Below are 23,413 nucleotides of genomic sequence, written 5' to 3' on the forward strand. Positions count from 1 at the left end.
AACTATGTCACAGCACACATGCTGACTTTCTACTCATCCCCCTCTGAGATACCACACCTCCCCATAGTTGACTCGGTGTGCATGCAGGTGTGGACAATGTGGACAACTACACTTTGGAGGGTGGCACCCACAGTTGTCTCCTTCTAGCTGAATCAGTATCCAAGATCCGGGCCCCAAGGCCTGTCTACTGTTCCACGATGGTACTAAGATGGTGTCCTGAATAGCTTTTTGTCAACTTGACATGGGTTAGCATAATTTGAAAGGAAGGAACCTCAACTGAGAAAATGCCTCTCATAAGATCTGACTGTGGGGAACTTTAATTAGTAACTTTCTTAATTAGTGATCAGCGTGGGAGGGCCCAGCCCATAGTGGGTGGTACCATCCTTGGGCAGGTGGTTCTGGGTTCTGTAAGAAAGCAGGTTGAGCAAGCCTTGGTGAGCAAGCCAGTAAGCAGCACCCCTCCATGGTCTCGGCATCAGCTCCTGCCTCCAGGTTCCTGCCCTGTTTGAGATCCTGTCCTGACTTCCTTTAATGATGAACGGCAATCTGGAAGTAGAAGCCAAATAATCCCTTTCTTCCCCAAGTTGCTTTTTGGTCATGGTATTTCATCGCAGCAATGGAAACCCTAAGACAAATTAGTACCAGGATAGTGGGCTATTGCTGTGACAGATTGACCTTGCTTTGGGAGGACTGTGGAAGGATTTTTGGACTTTGAGCCTTGAGAGCTCAGTGCACTGTTCTGTAGGAGTTTGAAAGATAAGGATCAAGAACAAGATAGGCAGTGGAGACCTGGCTTGTGAAGCTTTCGGAGGGAAGTTGAAAGAACCATTATTTTGAATGATGATTCTGTGGTTCTGGTTAGCTGGGCTTAACAAGATTCCAGAACTACTAAAGCGAGACCTTTGATTTGTTGGGCGATTTGATGCTGGTTAGCTGGAGCTGAGAAATTAGTGGTGATTAAGAAGAGACCAGCTGAAAATTGAGGGGAAATCTGGCAAGTGTTTCCTGAGAGACAGTCACAGAAGCTGTGTTCCTGAGGCAGCCAAGGTTGTAACTTGCACTGGCAGCTGAACCGCTAGTGTTGACTCACCCAGGTGGTACTGGTTTTGAAGGCATGAACGGGGTCATGGAGAACAGCTGAGCATTGGCACTGTGAACCAAGCCTAGGAGAGGCTATTGGTGAAGGTGCAGCCCAGTGGCAGCAGAAGACCCCAGCATTTTGGAGATACTAGTATCACAGGGTGACCACCAAGAACAGCATCAGCCTCACTGTGGAGCCACCTGGAAAGCTGTGTGCACTGCAGAGGGAGGAACTGGCAGTGACCCAAGCCCTTTGAGGGATTCCAGAAGATGGTGAGTGGGTCCCAGTTATCGGATGCTGAGTTACTTATACTGTTGGCTTTGCTTTGCTCAGATTGTGACTGGGCCCTGGTTCTTCCCTCTTGAAGTATGGAAGGACTCAAGTTATTTTTTGATTTTATGAGATCTCACCATTTAGAGACTAAATTTTAAGAGATTTTGCATTTTAAAAGAGACTAATTTTAAAAAAAGGAACTGGATTTTAAAGTGTTTGAATTTGGAAAATTTAAAACTTATAAACTGTTTTGTATTGTGATGTTGATGTCAATGTATGACTATGGGGATGGATAAGAAAGGAAAGATAATAGTGCTGTGTTTATGTGTCAAGTTGAAAAGGGATCCAGGGAGGTATAGGGGAAGAGATGAGTCAAATAACCTTGAACTTCAGCCACCTGTCCAGAGCTCTATAATGTTCTGTTTCATCTGCAGTCCAAGCAAGTCACTTTGCTTAGATTTGACCCAAGCTGGGTATGAAAGTTCCAGCAACCTGGCTCACACTAGGGACTTTCACCACAGCTACAGATGTGATGGCAGAAGACAGTCTGGACAGGGTTTTGGATCCTAGACCTTTGTGAACCTTGTTTCTAGCACCTCCTATCAGTTTTCATGATAATTTGAGGGCATCATCAACTGCTTACAAACTGCAAATCTCATGCAGAGGCTAACAGTGAGAGACAGCGTGGCACAGCCACGGTCACACAAACAATGAGGATTTAACAGCTCACCTCGATGAGGCAGAACCTAGTTGTGAAGACCCTACCCAAGGCATATATGACTCTAGTGGACAGGACATAAGGAAACAAGGGTATCTTACTGTCTGTTCCAGTGTCTGGTACAACAGCAGAATGACTGCACAGCCCAAGATGAGTCCAGAGATAGAGGATCTTTTCCCTACCTCGCAGATCCTCTGCCATCAAGAAGGCAAGCATGCTTGCCCTTTGGAACTTCTTATCATTGACTTCAGAAGGTGAACCAGGGCAAAGGCATGACAGGTGCTGCTGCCAGCCACTCCTCTCCAATGGACACCATTGGCTAACACACAGTGAGTTCTTCCCAAATCTACTCACTTTAGCAATATGGAGGACACAGAAAACAAAAACAAAAACACAAAACAAACAAACAAACAAACACCCACATTCTCAGAACTCCTCATCAGTGCAGGGACTGGAAGATTGAGATTGGTGGCTGCCTAGTAGCTAGGGAGGAATCTCTCCTACAGCATGGCAGAGCGCTCCCAGGAAATGAGGGGGCAGCTGGCAGACTCACAGGAACAGGTAGAAGGTGTGGCCCACTATGGTTCTGTTTTTGTTTTTATCTGTGCTTTTACTCATCTCCTTGTTGATTGACAGATCAAAATTGTGTGAATTTATGGGATAGAATGCCACATGAGGTTCTGTCTAGACACTTCAGGATGGTTAAACCAAGTCTATTCATACATCAGGCACCAGTGAAGATACATCCCCCTGGATCCCATTGATGAGGACTCTAAAAGGGGATAGAAGTAGATGCAGGCAGGTGTTGGCCAAGCAAAAACACGGAGCCAGCTGTTGTTAATGGCTGCTCCCAGGAACTACCTGGCAGTGGTCACGTTGCTCCCATTGTACCCTCTGCTCTCGGGCCAGACTCCGACAGAAGACACGGTCTGGACAAGGCCATGGAAGCCATGTCCAGGACCTCATTTCTGGCTACTGCTTCTATGTCCTCTCTCCCAAGATGGTGGTGGCTACATGGTCTCTTTCTTTACAATTTTTGGATGCCTCTTTACTCCTCATGTGCAGGGGATCTCCAGGATTGTCAGGGGAATCTACTGATGTGAGTCGCTTTGTCTGTTTTGGTCAAAACTATATTTGGAAATTGGAGCCTACTGCCTGGCCTTGAGTCTGTTGGATGCACTACTTCCAGTCCAGGATGACAGTTCCCTTCTCATCTTTGACCCTGACCCTCCCTGAGGCATACTTGGTCTCCTGGCAGCCATTGCAATACACAGTCTTGGTGGTGCCATCTGGGAATTCCTTCCGCTTGAACCTGGCCGTGTGGATTTCTTTCTCTCCGTTGCTGAACATGATGGTTTTGTCTCCGTTCCTGTAGAATAGAGACACTCTGGTAAGTGGAGCCATGCAAAAGCCAACTACGTGAGTGTGGAAGAAATGGGAAAGATCAAAGCCATAGGACCACCTAGATCCCCAAGTCTCCCCTCGGGGAGTAAGCTGAGGCTCTCCAGGGCAAGAGTAGGAAAAGCATTTGAGATTTAAAGGACAGGAGAAGCTCAGACTATCTGGGCATAGAAAGGTGGAGGGGCAGGGGAGCTGAGACCTGAGACCTGAGCCTACATTCTGAGATGGGTGAGCAGAGTCAGCGAGACTGCTCAGTTCATGACAGAAACGCAACAGAAAGAGTCCTGGGTTCTATGCACTCAGCTGAGACCACCAGAAGAGCTATGGAAGCTCTGGGTGTGGGATGAGAACCCTGAGAGCACTGGAGGAGCTGCTAAGGTCAAGATCATGGAGGAAACATGCCTAGAACACACCAGAGTCAGGGGATATTGGGAGCATTTAAGGTAGGTTTACTAAACTCTTGCCCAGGCTATTGGGTATATGCTGACCAAAGGCCCTGTGAACTTCACTGTCTACACACACCAGCACTGACACAGTGACTTATCACATTCTTGTCATAGTTTAGATTCTTTGCTTATGCGTGCTGCAATAGATTCATGCTTCTATCCAGCATGGCTTTGAGGAGGTGGACACTGACTGCACTCAAGGTTGGCCAGCTTCAGTCACCTATTGACTGTGTCTACAACCTGTGTTGACATGTCACCTAACAGCAATGACACACTTGAGAAAGACAGAATAGGATTCTTCTGACATCCAGCTAGATGATGACAGCTGATGCTGTAAACTGTGGGGTGACCTTTGTCCCTGAAGTCAATTATGGCACAACCTTGGGGACACGCAAAGGCCCCAAAATTCTAAGCTCATGTTTTCTATAAACAGATTTGAACTGAGGTCACACAAAAAAAATTCTTCTAGAACCAATGGTGTCATATATTTTCTGGTGTCATTTTTGTATTTTTTAAATATTTATTTATCGTTATTCCCGTGAGTGTCTGTCTATCTGTATATCTGTGAACCACATGAGTCCCTGGTGCCCATGGAGGTCAGAGGCGGCCATTGGGTTCCCAAAGAACTGGAGTTACAGACAGTTGCAATCTGTCATGTGGGTGCTGGGGACTGAACCTGTGTCCTCTCTAAAAGCAGCCAGTGTTGCTAACCACTGGGCAATCTCCCCAGGCCCCGTTGTTATATTTATATGAATGATTTAACTTTTGCATTCACGTAAATGAGTACAGATGTATTATAGATCTGTAGTCTTCTATAGCCCAGGGTTGAAGTATGGGTTCACACCATCTGGTGGGCTGTTGTGGGCGGGGGGTGGGATGGGGTGGTGTGCTGACCTCTTCACTGTCACAAATGTCCCATCGGGGAACACCGTCTCTTCACATCCATCCTTAAGCTGTTTCACTGTCCCATCAGGAAACACGGTTTCCTTGGAGCCATCCGGGTAGAATTTTTCTGCAGGACACATTTGTTTAAAGTACATGTTATAATGAATGCATTTGGAAGCCACGTCATATCTAAATGACCTAGGTTAAAATATTAATGTGAAAGACATTTTTTTAACCATATGAGCTTGTAGTCAGGATTGGCAGATATTACACCCACTGCCCAGTTGATCCAATTTCAGGTGAGTAAGGCTCAGCCATAGTATGGATGGTCTCTGGTGTGTCTAAGTGTGGGTGGTCTCTGGTGTGTCTAAGTGTGGGTGGTCTCTAGTGTGTCTAAGTGTGGGTGGTCTCTAGTGTATATAAGTACGGGTGGTCTCTAGTGTGTCTAAGTTTGGGTGGTCTCTGGTGTGTCTAAGTGTGGGTGGTCTCTAGTGTATATAAGTATGAGTGGTCTCTAGTGTGTCTAAGTGTGGGTGGTCTCTAGTGTGTCTAAGTGTGGGTGGTCTCTAGTGTGTCTAAGTGTGGGTGGTCTCTAGTGTATATAAGTATGAGTGGTCTCTAGTGTGTCTAAGTGTGGGTGGTCTCTAGTGTGTCTAAGTGTGGGTGGTCTCTAGTGTGTCTAAGTGTGGGTGGTCTCTAGTGTGTCTAAGTGTGGGTGGTCTCTGGTGTGTCTAAGTGTGGGTGGTCTCTAGTGTGTATAAGTGTGGATGGATGGTCTTTGGTGTGTCTAAGTGTGGGTGGTCTCTGGTGTGTCTAAGTGTGGGTGGTCTCCAGTGTGTCTAAGTGTGGGTGGTCTCTAGTGTGTCTAAGTGTGGGTGGTCTCTAGTGTGTCTAAGTGTGGGTGGTCTCTAGTGTATATAAGTACGGGTGGTCTCTAGTGTGTATAAGTGTGGGTGGTCTCTAGTGTGTCTAAGTGTGGGTGGTCTCCAGTGTGTAACAGTTCATGGGGTTTCTATTTGGTGATGATGAACAAGTGATAGACACACCTTTAATAGAAACAGAATTCAAGTTTCAATGTCTGACATTTTTCTGTGCTGTGGATTTGCGGTAAAATTCCTTTATTGGTGCCAGGTAGTGCTAGGTGATGGAGTTCCAGACTGAATTAAAATGGGAATGCAAGAGGCACCAGCGTTCATGATTCTCTTCCAGGCTGCAGTGTGATCAGCCACCTCATGGTCCTGCCACCACACCCCCGATACATGGGACTACATTCCTGTGAACTGTAAACCAAAATAAAGCCTCCCTCCCTCTCTTGCCTTTGGTCAAATATATGGCCACAACAATGAAGAAAGTAGCCAAGACAGCGTTGAAAATGCTTTTACTGTTCTATATGGATTTTCAAAGGCAAGCTAGATTATTAGCAATCACAGTGACATCTGCTTTATTCAGGGACAATTCCCCACTGTGGAGTGTGCTTGAAGCTCCACAGCACCCAAGGTTGTCACCCAGGGCCTGAAAACAGTGCATAGTCATAGCACAGAGAACTTGCCAATGTGCATTTACAGAAAATACAAAGGGCTTCTAAGCAAAATGGCAGTGATAGATTTCCTCCATGCAGTAACTATTTGTTAGCATAAAAATCTGAAAAGCTCAGAGGCAAGTTGGTGTGATGCCCTAGGAACTACTGGTTCTCTTTGATTCGATAGTTTGAGGATCTCAGAATCGTGCTGTGGTGAATATTGTCTGGGGGTTTCCATCCCACCTTAGGCCATTTGGTTCCCAAATAAAAGACACAATACCATAACATCTATTATAAGCCTTAAAAACACTAGAGCTGGGCAGATATCAACTCCCCCCACCCCGTGCTAATTTATCTACTTCCCTGTCAATAATCCCATCTTCCACCACGCTTCAATTCCAACAGGCTGACTCTCATGACCCCATGGTCTTTTTCCTTCCTCTTCTCCTCTCCCTCATGGTATCTGCCTCACACCTCAAGTCCAGGAACCAAAATTCCACCTATCTCTCTTGGGCCCAGCTATGAGCTGTTGGCATCTTTATTAACCAATAGCTTTAAACTAAGGCACAAAGTTTGCACAACAGAAGCTGGCACACAAGAGAATTCACTCATTTTGAGGCAAGTAGACTTGGGTTATAGAATTTAGCATTACAGCACATAGCCACAGACAAAACCTCAACAATCCTGTGACTGTCTGGTGCAGAATCAATGCAAAATGGTCTTTGCTGAACTTTGCTGAACACACAGATATACAGGTGCACCCAGAAATGGCAAGAGGGGACTGTGACGTTTTCTTTTCGAACTTTCACGTGAGGGTGCTCTGGAGAATGTGAGCTGTACATACGGACAGTGATAGAATTCAGAAACTGATATACAGTTAAGTGATGCATTTCAGACACATTCCGCACAGACCAGCCAAGATTCAAAAGAGCACATATGTCTATCAAACCCTTTTCTGTTTTTCATCAGACCTGGCTACCATCTACCAACAACCCCACAGGGCACTTGTGAACAAGCAAGTGTAATTTTTCAATGCAGAGTGTATGCCAAAAGTTACTGAAGAAGTAATTTCTCTCCTGTCCACACCTGTGCTCGCTAGCCTATAAAAACCTCAGGGGTGGAACAAAGACCATAATAGCACTGGCTTGCATATGAAGACTCAGCTAGATTCAGCAGCCCTGTGGCTGGGCCAGGGTCCACACAGCCAAGAGAGAAGCCTGATCAGCAATGGATTCATTATGTCTGGGCATTGTCCTATATTACAATTTATGAATTCTCTCACTAGTGCAAAATAAGATCACTCACACACACACACACACACACACACACACACACACACATACATACACACACACACACACACACACACACACACACACACACACACACCTATTTCAGATCCAGTAGCATGGGGAAGGCCCCAAATATCAGATGTCACTAAAATCGATCAGAACTGACGCTTCCAGTGCTCTGGTACTGTTTGATGATCATAGCGTCCACAAGGCTCATCTTTATAGATACACTGATACAGGATGCAACATCTGTGTGTACAGATTGGGCCTGAGCGTGGGCTCAAAATACCCAAAGAAGGGTGAACCAGAAACAAAAACAAAAACAAACAAAAAAACCCTCAAAAACCCAGCAAAACCAAACTACCTCTTGTCAGCTGCTGATCACCAAGGGATACTCCTACTTTCTTTGAGTTCTCTCTAGAGATCTGTAGCTATGGCTCTGAAGTGGGCTTGGCATAGCCAATCTCCTTACCTGCTGGGTCTAGGACACTCTACATTAGAAAACTAACATGAAGTGATCTTGGGCTATAGTGCCAGGGCACCTGACAGAAACACCCAGAAGCCTTTCTGGAGGGGCAGCTCCAGGCTGGGCCCCTAGAATCGCCACCAAATCTGTCTCCACGGGACAAACTGAAAAGCTGAAGAGACACGGCACCCACGAGGAACCAGCTGTGACTAGCCACACACTGGGTTCCGTGCCTGGGGGGTCAGGGGTCACTAGATCAAGACTGTGAGGCAACCATGTGTAAAATGACTTGAGACCCAAGGGAAAGGAGGAGAAAGCAAGAGATTAGGGAGTGTTCGCTGACATACTGGATAGACCTAAAAACGGACCAGAGAAGGAAGTGAAGGTTGTCATCAAACCAGGAAGGAGAATAAAGAGCAAGTGAGATTTAAAGAGAAAAATGGCAAAAAAAAAAAAAAAGAATTTACCTAAATGGAATGAATATAATGTGCTCAGCGAAGAGCAGACTGCCTGGCATGCTGTATCTGCGATTGGAAGGTTTAGGAAGACAAGGAATGGAGGGGCAGGCAATGTTTGCAGAAGAAACAGCTGAGAATATTCTTGAATTTAATAACATAAAAATGACAGACAAAAAAAAATCCAGTACATCTACCCAATCTGATGAATTTCAGGAAAACTAAAAATGACTCTCCGGGTATAATTTTGCCCTATGTGATTCATAGAGTGATTTCTAATTTAAAAAGAAAAACACTAAAATCTAATGGGGAAGCCCGAGCTTCTCCTTTTCTTCGGTGATTTCAAGGCTCAGTGTCTGCTGCCCTCTCTCCGTGGTACTCACCCACCCGACCATTTCCAACACAGGCACTGAGCCAGCAGGCACGCAGAGGTGACATCACTCACCAGTCCACTTGTTAGGAAACTGCACAACTTCAACACCATCTGGGTAGGTTGTGTGCATTGTTTGCGCGTCCGCATAATAATAAATCTGTGAAGATAGGGAAACCCACATTGGGAGGCGGTTCCCCTTACATTGTGAGCAACAGGCAATCATCTGATCAATTACTTCCCGTAGGTGGCTGAAAGTACAGGTGAGGGAGGCCTGACCACATCTGTGGGTGATTCCACAGGTGTGGAACACAGGAGGCGGCACTAGGCGCTGACACCCCAGCAATGACAATGACATTGGTTACAGGGAGACTGCGGGATGCAGCTTAGTCCTCAGTTTTGTACCTAAGTATGTTCTAATTCGTGACTTGCTGGCCTTCATGCCTCATGGGATTTGTAGCTGGTGAGGTCTAGGCTTTGGTGGACATGGACTGTGAGCCCCAGGGTCCCATGAATCCCACAGTTTTCAGACCCAGTGGCTAACTGCAGCCCAAGAGAGTAGTGCTCACAAAGTGCCTTGGAAATCCATGCACCTGCGACTCGTGAGCTGCCATTTGACCTTGGTGTACCTAATAGGCACATCTCCCTTGGTTTCCAAGGAGGAAGAGAGGGAGGGAGGACAACATTTACAAAGGGGAAGAGTGCTAAGTTCAGGGGAGTGGGTGTTCCTGATGCTAAGGCCAGTCCCTAGATCTGAAGAGGGAGACACTCTAAAAAGAAAAAGCCACAGCCAAAGGTAGAGTGGGATTGAATGGGGTCGTTGTCTAAAAAGGAAGAATATGGACAGAAGATGCTGCTCTACTCCTGATCCAAATCCTGCCTAGTTATATCAGATTGGTCCTCTGAGGTAGAGCCATGTCTCTCCAGCCACAGAAGAGGGAGGAGGAGATGGAGTGTCTTCAGATGGAGACATGTTATTGGAAAAGCTGTGACTCTGAGATCCGAATGTGTTTTGGTTAGCATCTGTGGACTTAGCACAGGCTGGTGTCATTGGAGAAGACAAAACACTAGTTGAGAAGACCTTTCCACTAGATTGACCTATGGTGAAATCGGAGGTGGGGGGCACTTTTTTGATGAGTGATTAATGTGGAAGAGTCTAGACCACTGTGTGGGTGGTACCACACCTGAGCAAGCCATGGGAAGCAAGCCATGTAAGCAGCGGTCCTCCATGTTTGCTGAAGCCCCTGCCTCCAGCTTTCCGTAGTGAAGGTGACATGTAAGCCAGATAAACCCTTTCCTTGCCAAGCAGTTCTTGGTTGTGGTGTTTATTATAGCAATAGAAAGCAGACTAGGAAATAGAGCTTTCGTGTCCTATGATTTTTAAGCATTCTCACTATATTGGCAATATGTCCGAAAGCCGTGGGCGTCGGGAGTGCCCCGTCTCCATCACTACGTAAGTACCATGCTTCCTCTCTGCAGAAAGGGGGACACAGGAAGGGAATGGCAGCCCCTGGACAGAGAGCCCTGGGGACAGGCACTCACTGTCCAGGGTTTCCCTGTCACCAGCACAGAGCAGGGGAAGCCCCTCCCTCCCAGCCTGCAGTGAGCCCTGCTCTCTCTCTCCTCCCTCATTCCTATTGCTTCTTATCATCTGTCCATCCTTGCACCACATCTGCCTAAGAAATGTGTTTGTGACCCCCTGCACCCCAAGGCAACGCAACACATCTTTTTACCCCATAGGGCCGTGAATTCCTGAAAGTCACCATTTAAACAGGTCTCCCAGGACTTCCTGGTTTATTTTTTCTCAGCTCAGGTCTGTGGAAGGGCATATGGATAACAACAACAACAACAACAAAAATTCACAATGGAGGGTGGGGGGCTTGTGGAAACACCACTGATGTGCAAATCTACGGGGTGAGACCATGAGGAATCTTGCTTGCATCATACACCAAAGGCAAAATTCTCATTAGCAAGAAAGTGCTGACCTCATGCCTTCCCTCATCTGACATCAGAGAAACAAAAGAGCATGCATCTATAAAAGGTTTGCTAGTCACTGGGTAGCCTCTGATTCTGAAAGAAGACATGCATGTCCACGGCACGTACCACTTTCTGATCGGACTTGATCTTCTTCATGTCACCGTTAAAAAACTTGATGAGGGTGGTCTTCTTGTCAGCACTGATCTCCTTCCTGGTTCCATTGGGGAAGGTGATGATGGTTCGCCCGTCGCTGAGCATCCGCTCCACCTTGATGGACACACAGAAACGCCCAGGTGAAGAGTTAGAGCAGGCATGTTGAACATGTTTCCACTATTTCCTCTTGTATTCAAAATCACTGCCCACTGTCAGCCTGACATGCTGGATACTAGCTGCTGTACACACACACACATGCACGCATGCACGCACACACACACACACGCACACATGCACGCACACACACATGCACGCACACACACATGCACGCACACACACACGCACACATGCACGCACACACACACACACACACATGCGCACACACACACATGCACGCACACACACACACATGCACGCACACACACACATGCTCTATACTGATGAGCTCCTTATTCTCGTGCTGCATGTGGTTATCAATAGGAAGTGTAATGATTTGTTCCTCAGTGTCTGCCATGAGTCTGTATGATCCATCAACCCAGGATTGATTGATGAGCCTGAAATCCTGGGCCAGATACCATTGCACGATTACTAAGTAGAAATGAATTTTTTGTGCTTATTTTGTTTTCCCACTTCATCCTCTCACCTCCTACTCAACACTAACTGGTTTCAACTAATAATGAGCAAATGGTTTCAAATGCATACTGCTAGGCTCTCAGCAGAAAGCATCATCCCTGTAAAGATTAACGCAAAGAAAGACACCAGCAGAAATAACCTCAGTTTGCTATGCCAATGCAGCCTCACCCACCACACCTGCCCCTTGCTCACATCAGGAGGCCATGATGAGTGACAGACGACATCGACGCTATAACAGTCACACAACGGTGAAGTCACCTAATGCAGTTCTGAGAGTGCGCCATGTGTGAGCATGTGATTTTCAAGTTTACACTATTAAAATAATTTCTAATTTAGACCGTGTCATGGTTTTTTTCTTTTTTTAATGTAGTAGATAAGTATATATAAATGGATTTGACAGGATGTAAAATCTAATCTGACTCTTAACATCTTCAGAATGGCTAGTCTAACTGTATAGAAGTTCAAGATGTATCAACTTGGACTAGAGAGACAGCTCAACCATGAAAGGCTAGACTCACAAACAAAAATATACGAAAAGTATACGCTTTGGGTCTGCTTAATTTTATTGTGTGTCTTTTCTTATTGCAAAAATTCTGTAATAAGGGTTTAACTAAAAATATAATTTATAATGTAAAATTAAATGAACAAGAAGTCAGCATATCCAATGCAAAGGCACACATAGATTCAGGGTGAGACATTGAAAGACACAGTACTGTGATGGGGAGCCAGGGATCTGGGGAGTGTGGCTGATGTCAGGTTACAGGACAGGAAGCTCATAGCAGAATGACACTTGTTATGGACCACATGCATATCACATTTATACCCTACGGCTTCTGAAGCCCAAGCCAGTGATTGGTCCATAGCTTGTTGGCCTAAGCAGCAAATGGCCCTCCTTCTTACAGACCTTGTCACCAAGGTCTGGGCTTTGCTCAGCTGTGTTTCTTTGCCTGACAACCATGTGAAACAACCACACTAAAGAAAGGCTTTGTGTTCTAGGAGTGTAGCTCAGTTGGTAGACTGTCCATGATGCTGGAAGTCCTGGAATCCCCAGAATTGCATAACAGGATGTGGGGGCACAGTCCTATAATCCCAGCACTCAGAAGTTGGAGAATCAGAAGTTCAAGGTCATTGTGCTACATGGTGAGCTTGAATACATAAGACCTGAGAACTGCCTAAGAGGAGGAAGGGGAGGAGAAAAAGGAAGCACAGGAAGAAGAGGGATGGAGGGAAGAGAAAGAGGAGAAGGGGAAGGGAGGAGCGGAGGAGGAGAGAAGGGAGGAGGGGCAAGGAAGAGGAAGAAGGGAGGAGAAGGAAAAGAGAAGGAAGAGGGTAAGGAGGGGGAGGAGGAGGAAGGGAATGAGGGGAAAAGGAAGAGGAGGAGGAGGAAAATGAAGCAGGGGAAGAGGAGGGATGGAGGGATGAGGGAGAAGAGGAGGAGGAAGGGAAGGAAGGAGAGGAGGAGGAAGAGGGTGAGGATGGAAGGAGGAATATAAGGAAGAAGAGGAGGAAGAGGGTGAGAAGGGGGAATAGAGGAGATTGAGGATGAGAAGGAAGAGGAGGATAAGGAGGAGGAGGAAGAGGAGGAGGAGGAGGAGAAAGAGGAAGAGGAGGATGAGGAGGAAGAGGAGGTTGTATTGAAAAGCTGTGGAGCCAAGCAGCCTTACTTATCTATTCAAAGCATTCTCTGCTTTCAAGGGTGAAGATCTATATAGCCAAAGTTCCAACAACAAAATGAAATGCTAACTCACTCCAGCAAAAGGGGGAGAGAGTGAAGGTGCTTTGAGCACAGAGCTGGGCTACAGCAGCTCACCCCTTCCCACCCTCCCTGAGGTAACCCCAGCCTTCTGGCAGTAGCACTCTGAGACAAAAAGTGCTTCTTGAGGTAGCTGTTGGGAGGCTCTGAGGGCAGAAGGGTGGGTGGATGTTCCTAACAGAGCTGGTATTTGTTACTGGAAGAAGCTGGATATCAGTGATGCTCTAGAGAGGTGCACCAGCCATTAGCTTGTAGCCCCAGGACAGATGGCATGGCTCAGACTACATAGGACAGAGAATGTGGCAGGGAAAGATTATGTGCAGCAGAAACCTACCTTGCCATTTGGGTGTCGCTTTTCCTTTGTCTCATCAGTCTTTGTAGTGTCCGAGGTTTGCTGTATTTCTTTAGGAGCTCTTGACTTTGTTGGAATATTCTATAAGGAGAGTATAACCACTGCCTCCTCTGTCCCCATCCCTAGCTGTGAGAACCATAGGTCCATCAATGCTGTGAGAACCATAGGTCCATCATTGCTGTGAGAACCATAGGCCCATCAATGCTGTGAAAACCATAGGCCCCATTAATGTTGGGAAAACCATAGGCCCATGAATGCTGGGAGAACCACAGGCCCATGAATGCTGGGAGAACCATAAGCCCATAAATGCTAGCTCTTGGGATCATGTTTGTGTTTGTAAAGGTGTGTCTTCCTCTTGTGTTCCCTGTCCGTACTGGGGACGTGGGGAGTGTGGTTGACAGACACCAAGTTCTGATTCTGTGTGCATGTCACTGAGGCCTTGGGGGAATCAGTGGCTGGAATCTGATTAACTAAACCCGTCTTACCTTTGCTGATTAGGTTGGGAAGTGTTACTGACTGCTTTTAGGGGATCTTCCCACTGCCTACTTTACACTCTAAATAACTTTACAGCCTGTGAGGTAAATACATCTTTCCCATGGAGAAAATGGCTTAGTTCTGCATGGATGTTGTGTAGCTATGATGCGACCCTGGCCATGGAGCTAGGGTATTTCTGCTGCCTTTGAGTTTTTCATTCCATTCATTTCTACTGAGCATTGCAAATAAGAACAGAATAATACTCTGTCTTCTCAATCCCTAAAGCTACAGAAGCTCCACCTGCTTTGCCTATGGGCCTGGCAGTCCTCCATTGGCTGCAGGCAAGCCCCGTCCACTCATCTGAAAGGCTGAGCGAGCTCAGAGACTGAGGGAGGACTTGCAGCCATAGCAGCCTCTGGTGCTCACGGGAGCATCCATTTTTGCCTCTACCTCCAGGTCTGTCTTCCCCAGCCTCCCCACCCGGTAAAACTCTACCTACCTGTACCCACAGTGTATTTGGGGAAAAACAAGGGATGACCCTGCTTGCTTGAGCATGCAGGAGAAGTTCACCGTCCGAAGTCTCTGGATTTGAGGACCAGATGTCTGAAACAGTGGAGAAGGTGATTTCAAGAGACTATGCACACACTGTGAAAAAATGTCATATTCCTAGTGCAGGGCTCCAAGTCCGATTTAAGTTTCCTGAGGTCACTGTGCAAATGCGGGTGGCTGGCTCTGTGGAATACAGGAAGTGCTGAGTGAAGTCAGCTTTTGTCCGCTGGTTGTGTCTTCACTACATGTGGTGGTGGCCCAGACATCTAAGCTAGCAGAGGGTGGCATCTGCCCCAGTAGGGGGCAGACGTAGGAAGAGAAAATTTACGAACTCATGACAACTGCCCATGAGAAGGAAATGGGTGGTTGGGCAGGAGCACTGTGCATCCGAGGCAGTTAGAAACAGGCAGAAAGGTCATGTTTACTGAGGAACAGAGAGCAGCAGACCTGCAGCCAAGAACAGAGACAATACTACATGGATACTCTCTCTCTCTCTCTCTGCTCTCTCCTTTCTTATATTATTCAGGATCCCTTAACTAGGGAATAGTGCTGCCCACTATGGGCCGAGTCTTCCTGTAATGATTCACAAGGCAGTGAGTTGTCTTGTGAATTCTCCACAGACGTGTCCACAGGCCAACCTGATGAAAATGACTCCTCATTAAGATTCTTTTCCGAGGGAGGTGATTTTTTTGTTTTGTCAAGTTGACAGCTAAAACCAACCAACACACAGGTTATGGTAGGTGTGAGCATTTGCACGCTTGGTCTCCATTCTCTGGGGGTTGGTATGACCTTTATAGAGGAAGCGTATTACTTGGGGGCCGGCTTTAAGAGTAAAAAGCCTTTCTTACTATCAGTTTGCTCTCTGTTTTGTGCTTATAGTACCTGCCATTATGAACTAATGCTCTGGAAAGAGCTAATAAACTCTGCTATGGTGGTCATGGTGCTTTATCACAGCAACAGAGAGGTAACTGAGACACAGAGGTTACAAAAGTGTTACAGGGACTCAGAAAGAGAGAGTCAGACAGAGACAGACAGACAGACAGGGGTGCTTACCCATGCACAAGGGTCTGAGGTTCAGTATGTCAAAGGGGACCCACAAGGACTGTGCACGGGGTGGGTAGGAGTCAAGCTACAGGTGGTTGATTGTTCTTTCTGCCCACAGCAGGTGCAGCAGAGCCTAGCAGCTCTGTGCAAAGGCTCCTCACCAGAGGTCATGCACACACACCTAGGGGCAGCCCAAGAGCACAGAGTGTGTGATAGCTACCTCTGGCAGCAGCTGGAGGGGAGCACTCCTCCTACTGTTGTGAGGCGCTCAGAACCAGCAGGTGGGACCCACCGGGACAGGAGAGGCTATATACCTGGATGGACAATTTGAGCTCAGAGGGAGGTCAGACAAGTGCTGGGGAGGGACATGTGCCACAGGTGGCCAGGGCTGAGGCAAAATTGTTGGGAGAGGTTACCAAGACAGACGGAGGAGCTCTAACTGGAATCAGACAATGGCCAGAACCCAGGGGGCTCTTGAGGCTTTACCCACATGCCACATCCCAGATCTTAATGGCTACCCCTTCCAGTGAGCACCGAGCAGGGACTCTCTTCTCACCAGCCAGTGACTCTGTGTCCAGGAATGTGCTGTCAGACAGTGGTTCCGGTGACATCCTGCCGAAGCTTCTTTGCAGAAATTTGGAAGACATGTGTATAACCTGGGAACAGGCAGGATCACAAAACCAGCATGTCATTTCTTCCAGCAATGCCACCAGCAGTGACCAGGTGGTGTGCACAGCCATGTCAGCTCTCAAGTGCCTAAGACACTTCTCAGGCTCTACCAAGAGTACTCGGCTCTGTTCCCTGGTTTCCAGCAATTGATGCAATGTAGAAACCCCCACCCATACACTAGGTTACCAAAAATGAGCCCTGACATTCTAGTGTTCTTCTGGAGCTGAAGGCACATATGCAGCTTTCTAATCTATAGAAACATTGTCATGTTTAACGAATTCCTGAGTCCATTTTGAGTAGCAAAGTGAGGGTTCTCACTGGGCTTCATCCATTGGGATAAAGCAGGATGTGTTCCTGGGGACGAGGAGGTGAGGAGGTAGGGAGAGGAAAGGGCTGGCAAAGGGCTTTCTGCTCTAGCATGAGGACCCAAGTTCAGATGCGTAGCACCCATAAAGCCCAGGCAGCAGGATGCCTGAAGCTTGCTAGCCCGATTGTGGAGTCAACCAGAGAAGGCCAGGCTCAGAGAATACGTCTCACAAAATGAGGGAGAGGGCCTGGAGGACCTGCCCAATGCTTAAAAGCTGGTGCTGCCCTTGCAGGGGAACCCAGTTTGGTTCTCCGCACTTATGTTGGATGACTCACAATTATGTGAACTCTACCTCAAGGTGACCTAGCACAACCTCTTCTGGCCTCCATGGGCACACACATGGGTAAAAACAATTTTTTAAAATGATGTGGAGATGGATACCGGAAGACAATATACACACACATGTACATACATACACACATATACATACATATATACACACACACATACATACATACATACACACACATATGCACACATGCATACACACATACACAAACACACACATACATACACACATGCATACATGTATACACACACATACACCACATACACAAACACACACATACATACACACATACACACATGCATACATATATACACACACATACACACATGCATACATGCATACACACATATACATACATACATACATACATACATACATACATACATACAAACACTTTTGAAATAAGGTAGAGATGGATACTGGACCCCACACAAACAGAGAGAGGGGAGAAAGAAGGGAGAGGGAGGGAGGGCAGAAGGAAGGGTAGGGAGAGGGAGAGCAGGGGGAGGAAGGAAGAGTCAGAGACTACACTCGAACAGTCCAAGCTCCCAAGGTCACCTTTTCATCCACAGATGTAAAAGACAGCCTTTCATCCTGGGAGTCTGTTCCTCCGGTGGCCATTGTGCTTCTGTTTGGAGGACTTCCAGAAAGCTCATCTCTTTCATCCCATGAGGTTGTCCTCTCGGAATCAATTCCCTCTATCTTTATGTACACTGGCTACAAACAAACGTGGGGGGTTTATGTTAACATCAGTAGTGCCATTCCAAAGTATTGATTAACACACCACATTTGCTACCCCACAGCGAGGACTTTAACAACCCCATGTTTTTTTCAGTTCCTAAGGTGTGTGGAGGAGAAGCTGCTCTCAGCATGCCCTCCCCCACAATCTGTGACCTCCCTCACAATCTGAGTTCAGAACCACTGCCTTCTGTAGTTGGCAATACGCAAAAGGTTCACAATCTGTCTAGAGAGGGTTTGATACTGTAGTGTTTAAAACATGTTTAACAAATTTTAAAACCAAATTTCCAGCCTTGGTCCTCTTTGTAAAGCTCACTTCCCTCATGTACACACCTCTGCTGAGCAGTCTTGCTGCACTCGGATCATTAGTTACATTTTCCTCTGTTGTGGCTACTGAACTGGCAGCAGAACCAGGCCACAGAGGAGAGCGTGCAGAAAGGCCACATGTTCAAGCCACAGGCAGGCAGGGACACCAGAGGGCAGGGGCTCCCAGGCTTAGAGGGCACAGTGAGGGAGGGACACAGTTTAAACATCTCACTAATATTGGGATCTCTTGGCAATGGCTTTAGTTAGGAGAGGTAAAACTGGATTCTGTCCAGGCTGGTGAGACTTCTGTGACCCATGAGTGCTTCCTTCTTCTTGCTGACCTCAGTGCCAAACCATCACAGGCCTCCAAAGACTAAGACTAAACAACTCGAACCTTCCTGCCCTTACATTACTCGACTTCAGCTGAGCATGTAGGAAAGTGGAAAATCACAAGTTTACAATGTTTGTTTAAAGATATATATACATATCATATTTTGATCATATATTCTTTCCTTTTCCTAGCTCCTCCCAGCTTCTCTCCACCTCCCTACCTGCACTACTTCATGGTTTATCTATCTGTCTGTCTGCCTGTCTGTCTCAAAAATAACAAAAAACAAAACAAAAAAACAAATTAAAAATTGAAACGTAAAAAGAAAAAAACAATAAGACAAAAGACCCCAACACTACCACTGCAACACACACACACACCCCAAAAAGAAAAAAACAACAAAAGCCAAAACCAAAAACTGAAACAATCAAACAGGACATGGGGTCTGTTTTGTGTTGGTCAACTACAAGGTCTTTCTTGGAGGGTGGTTAATACAGTGCCCCCCCCCTGCCCATCCTCCCCCAGCATTGAAGAACTTTTCTCCTTCCCAGGAGCTTGCATTTGTAAATAGCTTCTCCGTTAAGGGGGTCCCCTGTGTCCACTTCCCCTTCTTAGTGCTGGGATCTTATTCAGCTTGAACCTGTACAGGCCTCGGTGTGCTGTCTAGGTCTCTGTGAGTTTGTAGTGTGTCAGCCCTGTTGTGTCTGGATGATGCTGTTTCTGTGGAGGCGTGAGGGGGAGGGGGTTGAGGAAGGTACCCCGGAAGGTGCCCCATCTAGGACCAAGTGCCCCAAAGTCTCTCTCTGCACACTGTCCACTTGTGCTTTCCATGTTAATTACCATGTATGCAAGAAGAAATGCCTCTGGTGAGGGCCAAGGTGGCACTGATCTATGGATATAGCAACGTGTTATTAAGACTCATTTTATTGATACGTTCCTTTAGCAGAATAATTCTATTTGGTTTTCTCCTCGACTCATGGCCTATCTAGTCCCAGTTTCTTGGCCAATTTAGGTTTGGGTTCTATCTCCTGGAGTGATCTTTAAATTCAATAAAGAAGTGCCGGGTTACTCCCATAATATGTATGCCATGATTGCATCAATATATCATATCTTGTAAGCCGGGTGTGGTGGCGCACGCCTTTAGTCCCAGCACTCGGGAGGCAGAGGCAGGCGGATTTCTGAGTTCGAGGCCAGCCTGGTCTATAAGAGTGCCAGGACAGCCAGAGCTACACAGAGAAACCCTGTCTCGAAAAACCAAAAAAAAAAAAAATATATATATATATATATATATATATATATATATCTTGTAGGCAGGCAAGATATATTGTTATATCTGTTTTGGGTAAATGGGTTTGTAATGGGTGCTACTGATGGTTACTTTTCTCTTCTGGTAGCATGCAGAGTACCTCATAGCACCATGAACACTGGTCAGTAGAGTTGAAGCTCCTAGTGTCTAATAGCTTGATTTCTCCATTCCAGTGAGGAAACTGTGTCTTCAGACATTCGAGCCTCACAAGTCAGTTTGTAAGGAGCAACCAATAGCCTCGGCTATAGCCTGTTCTGTTTGGGGGGTTCCGTGGGACCCCTCTGGCCAATGTCTCAACAAGATGTTATCCATTCCTAGCCCTGGAGGATCTATTTGGTGGTATAAGATGTCTAGTTGGGGGTATTATCTTCCCCATTATATGGTGTATCCATTTAAATTCCTTCCGTGTGTGTGTGTGTGTGTGTGTGTGTGTGTGTGTGTGTGAATGTGTGTGCAGGCAAGTGAGAGAGAGAAAGAGGGAAAGAGAGAGAGAAGGAGGGAGGGAGGGAGGAAGGGAGGAAAGGAGGGAGGGAAGAGGGGGAGAGGAAGGGGGGAGAGGAGGGGAGGGGAAGCAGAAGAGGAGGGGGAGAGACGATCCTGAGTCTCAGGGCTTCCTTCTTCAAGTGTGGGGTGGGTATTCTAGGTGGCACACTCTCCCCTGAGGAAGAAGGGCAGTATGAATCTTCAACACCATGTCTCTAGTGCTGACTTACAGCTTCACACACATGTGTACATGTGGCTGACCTTCTGACATCATTCCTAGAACCGTGTTTGGCTACAACATGTAGCTTGAACAAATGTGAAAGTGTGGCACTCATAGTCTTGCTCTCTGTTGTTTTTGTTGTTGTTCAAAGATGTGTGTTTGTGGTGCGATGCTGTTCCTATCCGCAGTCACGTGAGGAGCGGTGTCATGTACCATCAGTGAGCATTTAAGAACTTGCCAAGCAATTACCTCACATCGAGGAGAGCTTAGCATCTGAAGATGTGGAGTGATATCTACCCACTTAGTATGTGCAAGGGGTAGTGGAAACATGATAGCAAAGGCTATGTGAAGTCTCTTACCAGGACCCCCTCAGCTTCTTTCAGTGACAACAGCCAGCTCCCAGTCACTCAGTTACAGGGTTGGCTCTAAGTCCTACTTCTGCCTGTGCCTGGGTAGGGTTAATGACAGGATCCAGGCCATCCGTTAAAGTAGGAACCTGGAGTCCTGAGGTGGCCTAGTGCACAGTTGTTCCATCAGAGCCTGTGAGTGTCCTGGAGACAGGGTGGGAACATGCTCTCCCCTGGGCTCCCAGGAAGGTTGTCAGGATTTACTGTCAGTTCTGTGTGATTTGACTGACAGATAGTGAAGCCCTCATGGGGTACCCAGTGGAGACAGTGTGCCTGCATGGGAGGGTGTAAGAAAGTCTGCTGTACCAGAGTATTGCTTGCTCTTGTTGGGGTGGGCGAGCCTAGAGAGGCTTTGGTGGCCTCCGCATCCTGCTTCTTCAAGGTCTTCAGCTCCGCACGGATCTCCTGGTTCTCCTTTATCAGAGCATCGATCTGGCTTTGGAGGTCTTTGTGAGCTACGCACCACCAAGATGATTGTCTTGTGAGCTCTGTCCCAAGGTCACAAATCTGCTTCTGCAGCCCCTGGGTTAGGAAGAGAGTGACAGACACTTACCAGGCAACCTGCAGGAGTACACCCCCCGCCCCCCCCCCAGACAGCCTCATTCTGAGAACAAATGGGGACGGATCCTAAGCAAGGTACAGCCCCCACTGGACAAGAGATCAGATGTGTGAAATCCTCTGTGTGTGTGTGTGTGTGTGTGTGTGTGTGTGTGTTAATAGAAGGAGACATTTTGCAGGCAGATGGGGGAACCTGACAAGGATCAGAGAATTTGCTGGTATGATTTAAGGAATGCAAATGTCCTGACATTTTTGATCCATTTTCAGAAGACTAGAGCCTTCTCCTGAACTAGAAGCCAGGGTGTGTCCCAGAGCTATAGAAAGGAAGAGCAGATAGCAAGCAGCAGCAGAGTTCTACCCTGCACAGTTCCCCGTCCAAGGGGCATGCTGCTTCTTGGCCTGGCTTACCACAACTTCATGAAGCTTGCTGTCCTCCTCAGGGATCTGGGCTGTGCTCTCCATCTTCCTCTTCTCATGGTTGGACGTTTTTCCTTGACTCAGATCCTCCAACATGGCCTGTCTCTGCTGACTATTTAGCCTCGAGGTGACCAGTAAGCATCCTGGTAGTAAAATGGAGACTCGTGAGACTTTCTTAGTGCATCCTATCTCTGCCCCTCTGATTAGTATCCAATGGCCTTCCTATCCTCCCACTTAGAATGGAGAATGGCCCACCATGCTTCACTAAGTCCTGCCACCCTCCTGCCTGGGAACAGTCTCCACCTGGAGCTGACCAGGAAAAGGTTCCCATGTCTGGAAACCGCCAAATGGAAAGGACCCAGTCACTTACAAGGGCTGTGTCCCCAGAGGAGGGTGGAAAACACTTTGGTTCAGAGAGTCAGCATGGTGCCTGATCACATGAGTACTGCCAGCATTACCTTGAGGTGAACAGGGCCTTGAGAGGGCGCCTGGGAGGTCTTAGTCCTTCGTCAGACCTTTGCTGTGGAAGGTTTGGCTGCCTCTCATCAGGACAAACCCCTCGTCCCCAACCTACAACTCCATAACCTAAAAGGATGACACAGAAGGAGGATTTATGGAACCTGAGAGTTGGAGCCGTGGGGGAGGAGCCCAGCAGGAGACAGTTGAGTGGAGAGAAAAATGGAAGAGCAGCCTTCCACACGAGAGCACGGCATATGACACCAATGACTAAATCAACCCCTCTACCACTAGTAAAGCCCCTCTGTAGCTAATCGCCATGCCCTTACCAATGTAGACAATGGTAGCCTCTGGCCGGCTTGTGGGAGGGGGTGTGAGGATGGGTGAGTGGCAGGGATTTCCAGGCAGAGCCTTTGGGAATGTCCTTACCCCAAATCACAAATATAACAGCACATTTCCTGTTTCTACATATAAATACTTGTATTCATCAACCTAGGCTGTATAGAAACAAGAATGAGAGGCTTGGCCACCGTGGTAGGGGATCTGACTGGAGACAAGGCAGAGCTTATTCATAACCCATTGCACCTTCATCTGGCCCGGGCCCCATGGTTTTCTGCAGGGGTAGACTGGCATCCATGGCTTCTCAGAAGGAGGACTCTATTCCCCAGCATTGGACCCTAAGCCCTTCTTACCAGGGAGTACCCTCCCTCTGTGCCCCCCAGCCAGTCACTTCACCTAGCCTAAGATGGTGACTTCTACCAGGACATTCCTCATCTAGGCCATATCCCAACAGCTCTCTGTGCCCTCTACACAGCTAGCTTAAGAACTCCAGGAAACCTGTCCATTCTAAACCGACTCTCTGTCTTAAAGGGCCATGCCATCTCATGCAGTCTTGGGGTTTTATATACAGTTATAAGATTTTATAATTACCAACATACCCATGATTCAGCTAGAGTAAGCTCATGTCAACCCATATAGAGGACTGGAGAGAGCCGGACTCTCTGCTCAATTGACAACAGAGTAAGTTG

General features: G+C 47.2%; 1 protein-coding gene across 3 annotated transcripts; it reads right to left on the bottom strand.

The window, feature by feature from the left end:
* Window positions 1-2,421: 2,421 nt before the first annotated feature.
* On the bottom strand, window positions 2,422-23,204 carry LOC110284065 (centrosomal P4.1-associated protein-like). 3 transcript variants are annotated; one of them, XM_021149657.2, is made up of 12 exons: window positions 23,121-23,204; window positions 22,388-22,514; window positions 21,921-22,072; window positions 21,261-21,476; window positions 17,725-17,883; window positions 16,398-16,497; window positions 14,748-14,851; window positions 13,757-13,855; window positions 11,010-11,150; window positions 8,982-9,066; window positions 4,814-4,931; window positions 2,424-3,441 (listed from the first exon to the last, which is right to left on the bottom strand). In XM_021149657.2, the coding sequence occupies exons 3-12, from the start codon at window positions 22,023-22,025 to the stop codon at window positions 3,252-3,254; spliced, it is 1,317 nt and encodes a 438-aa protein (XP_021005316.1). In that variant the 5' UTR covers window positions 22,026-22,072; window positions 22,388-22,514; window positions 23,121-23,204; the 3' UTR covers window positions 2,424-3,251. The 3 variants fall into 3 exon arrangements, with proteins under 3 accessions (XP_021005318.1, XP_021005316.1, XP_021005317.1); XM_021149659.3 differs by lacking the exon at window positions 13,757-13,855 and having other exon boundaries at window positions 2,422-3,441; XM_021149658.3 differs by lacking the exons at window positions 22,388-22,514; window positions 23,121-23,204 and adding an exon at window positions 22,300-22,381.
* Window positions 23,205-23,413: the final 209 nt, after the last annotated feature.

This window comes from Mus caroli, unplaced genomic scaffold (genome assembly GCF_978045245.1).
Source record: "Mus caroli unplaced genomic scaffold, Mus_caroli_1 scaffold_18, whole genome shotgun sequence".
In the NCBI taxonomy this organism is placed as follows: Eukaryota; Metazoa; Chordata; class Mammalia; order Rodentia; family Muridae; genus Mus; species Mus caroli.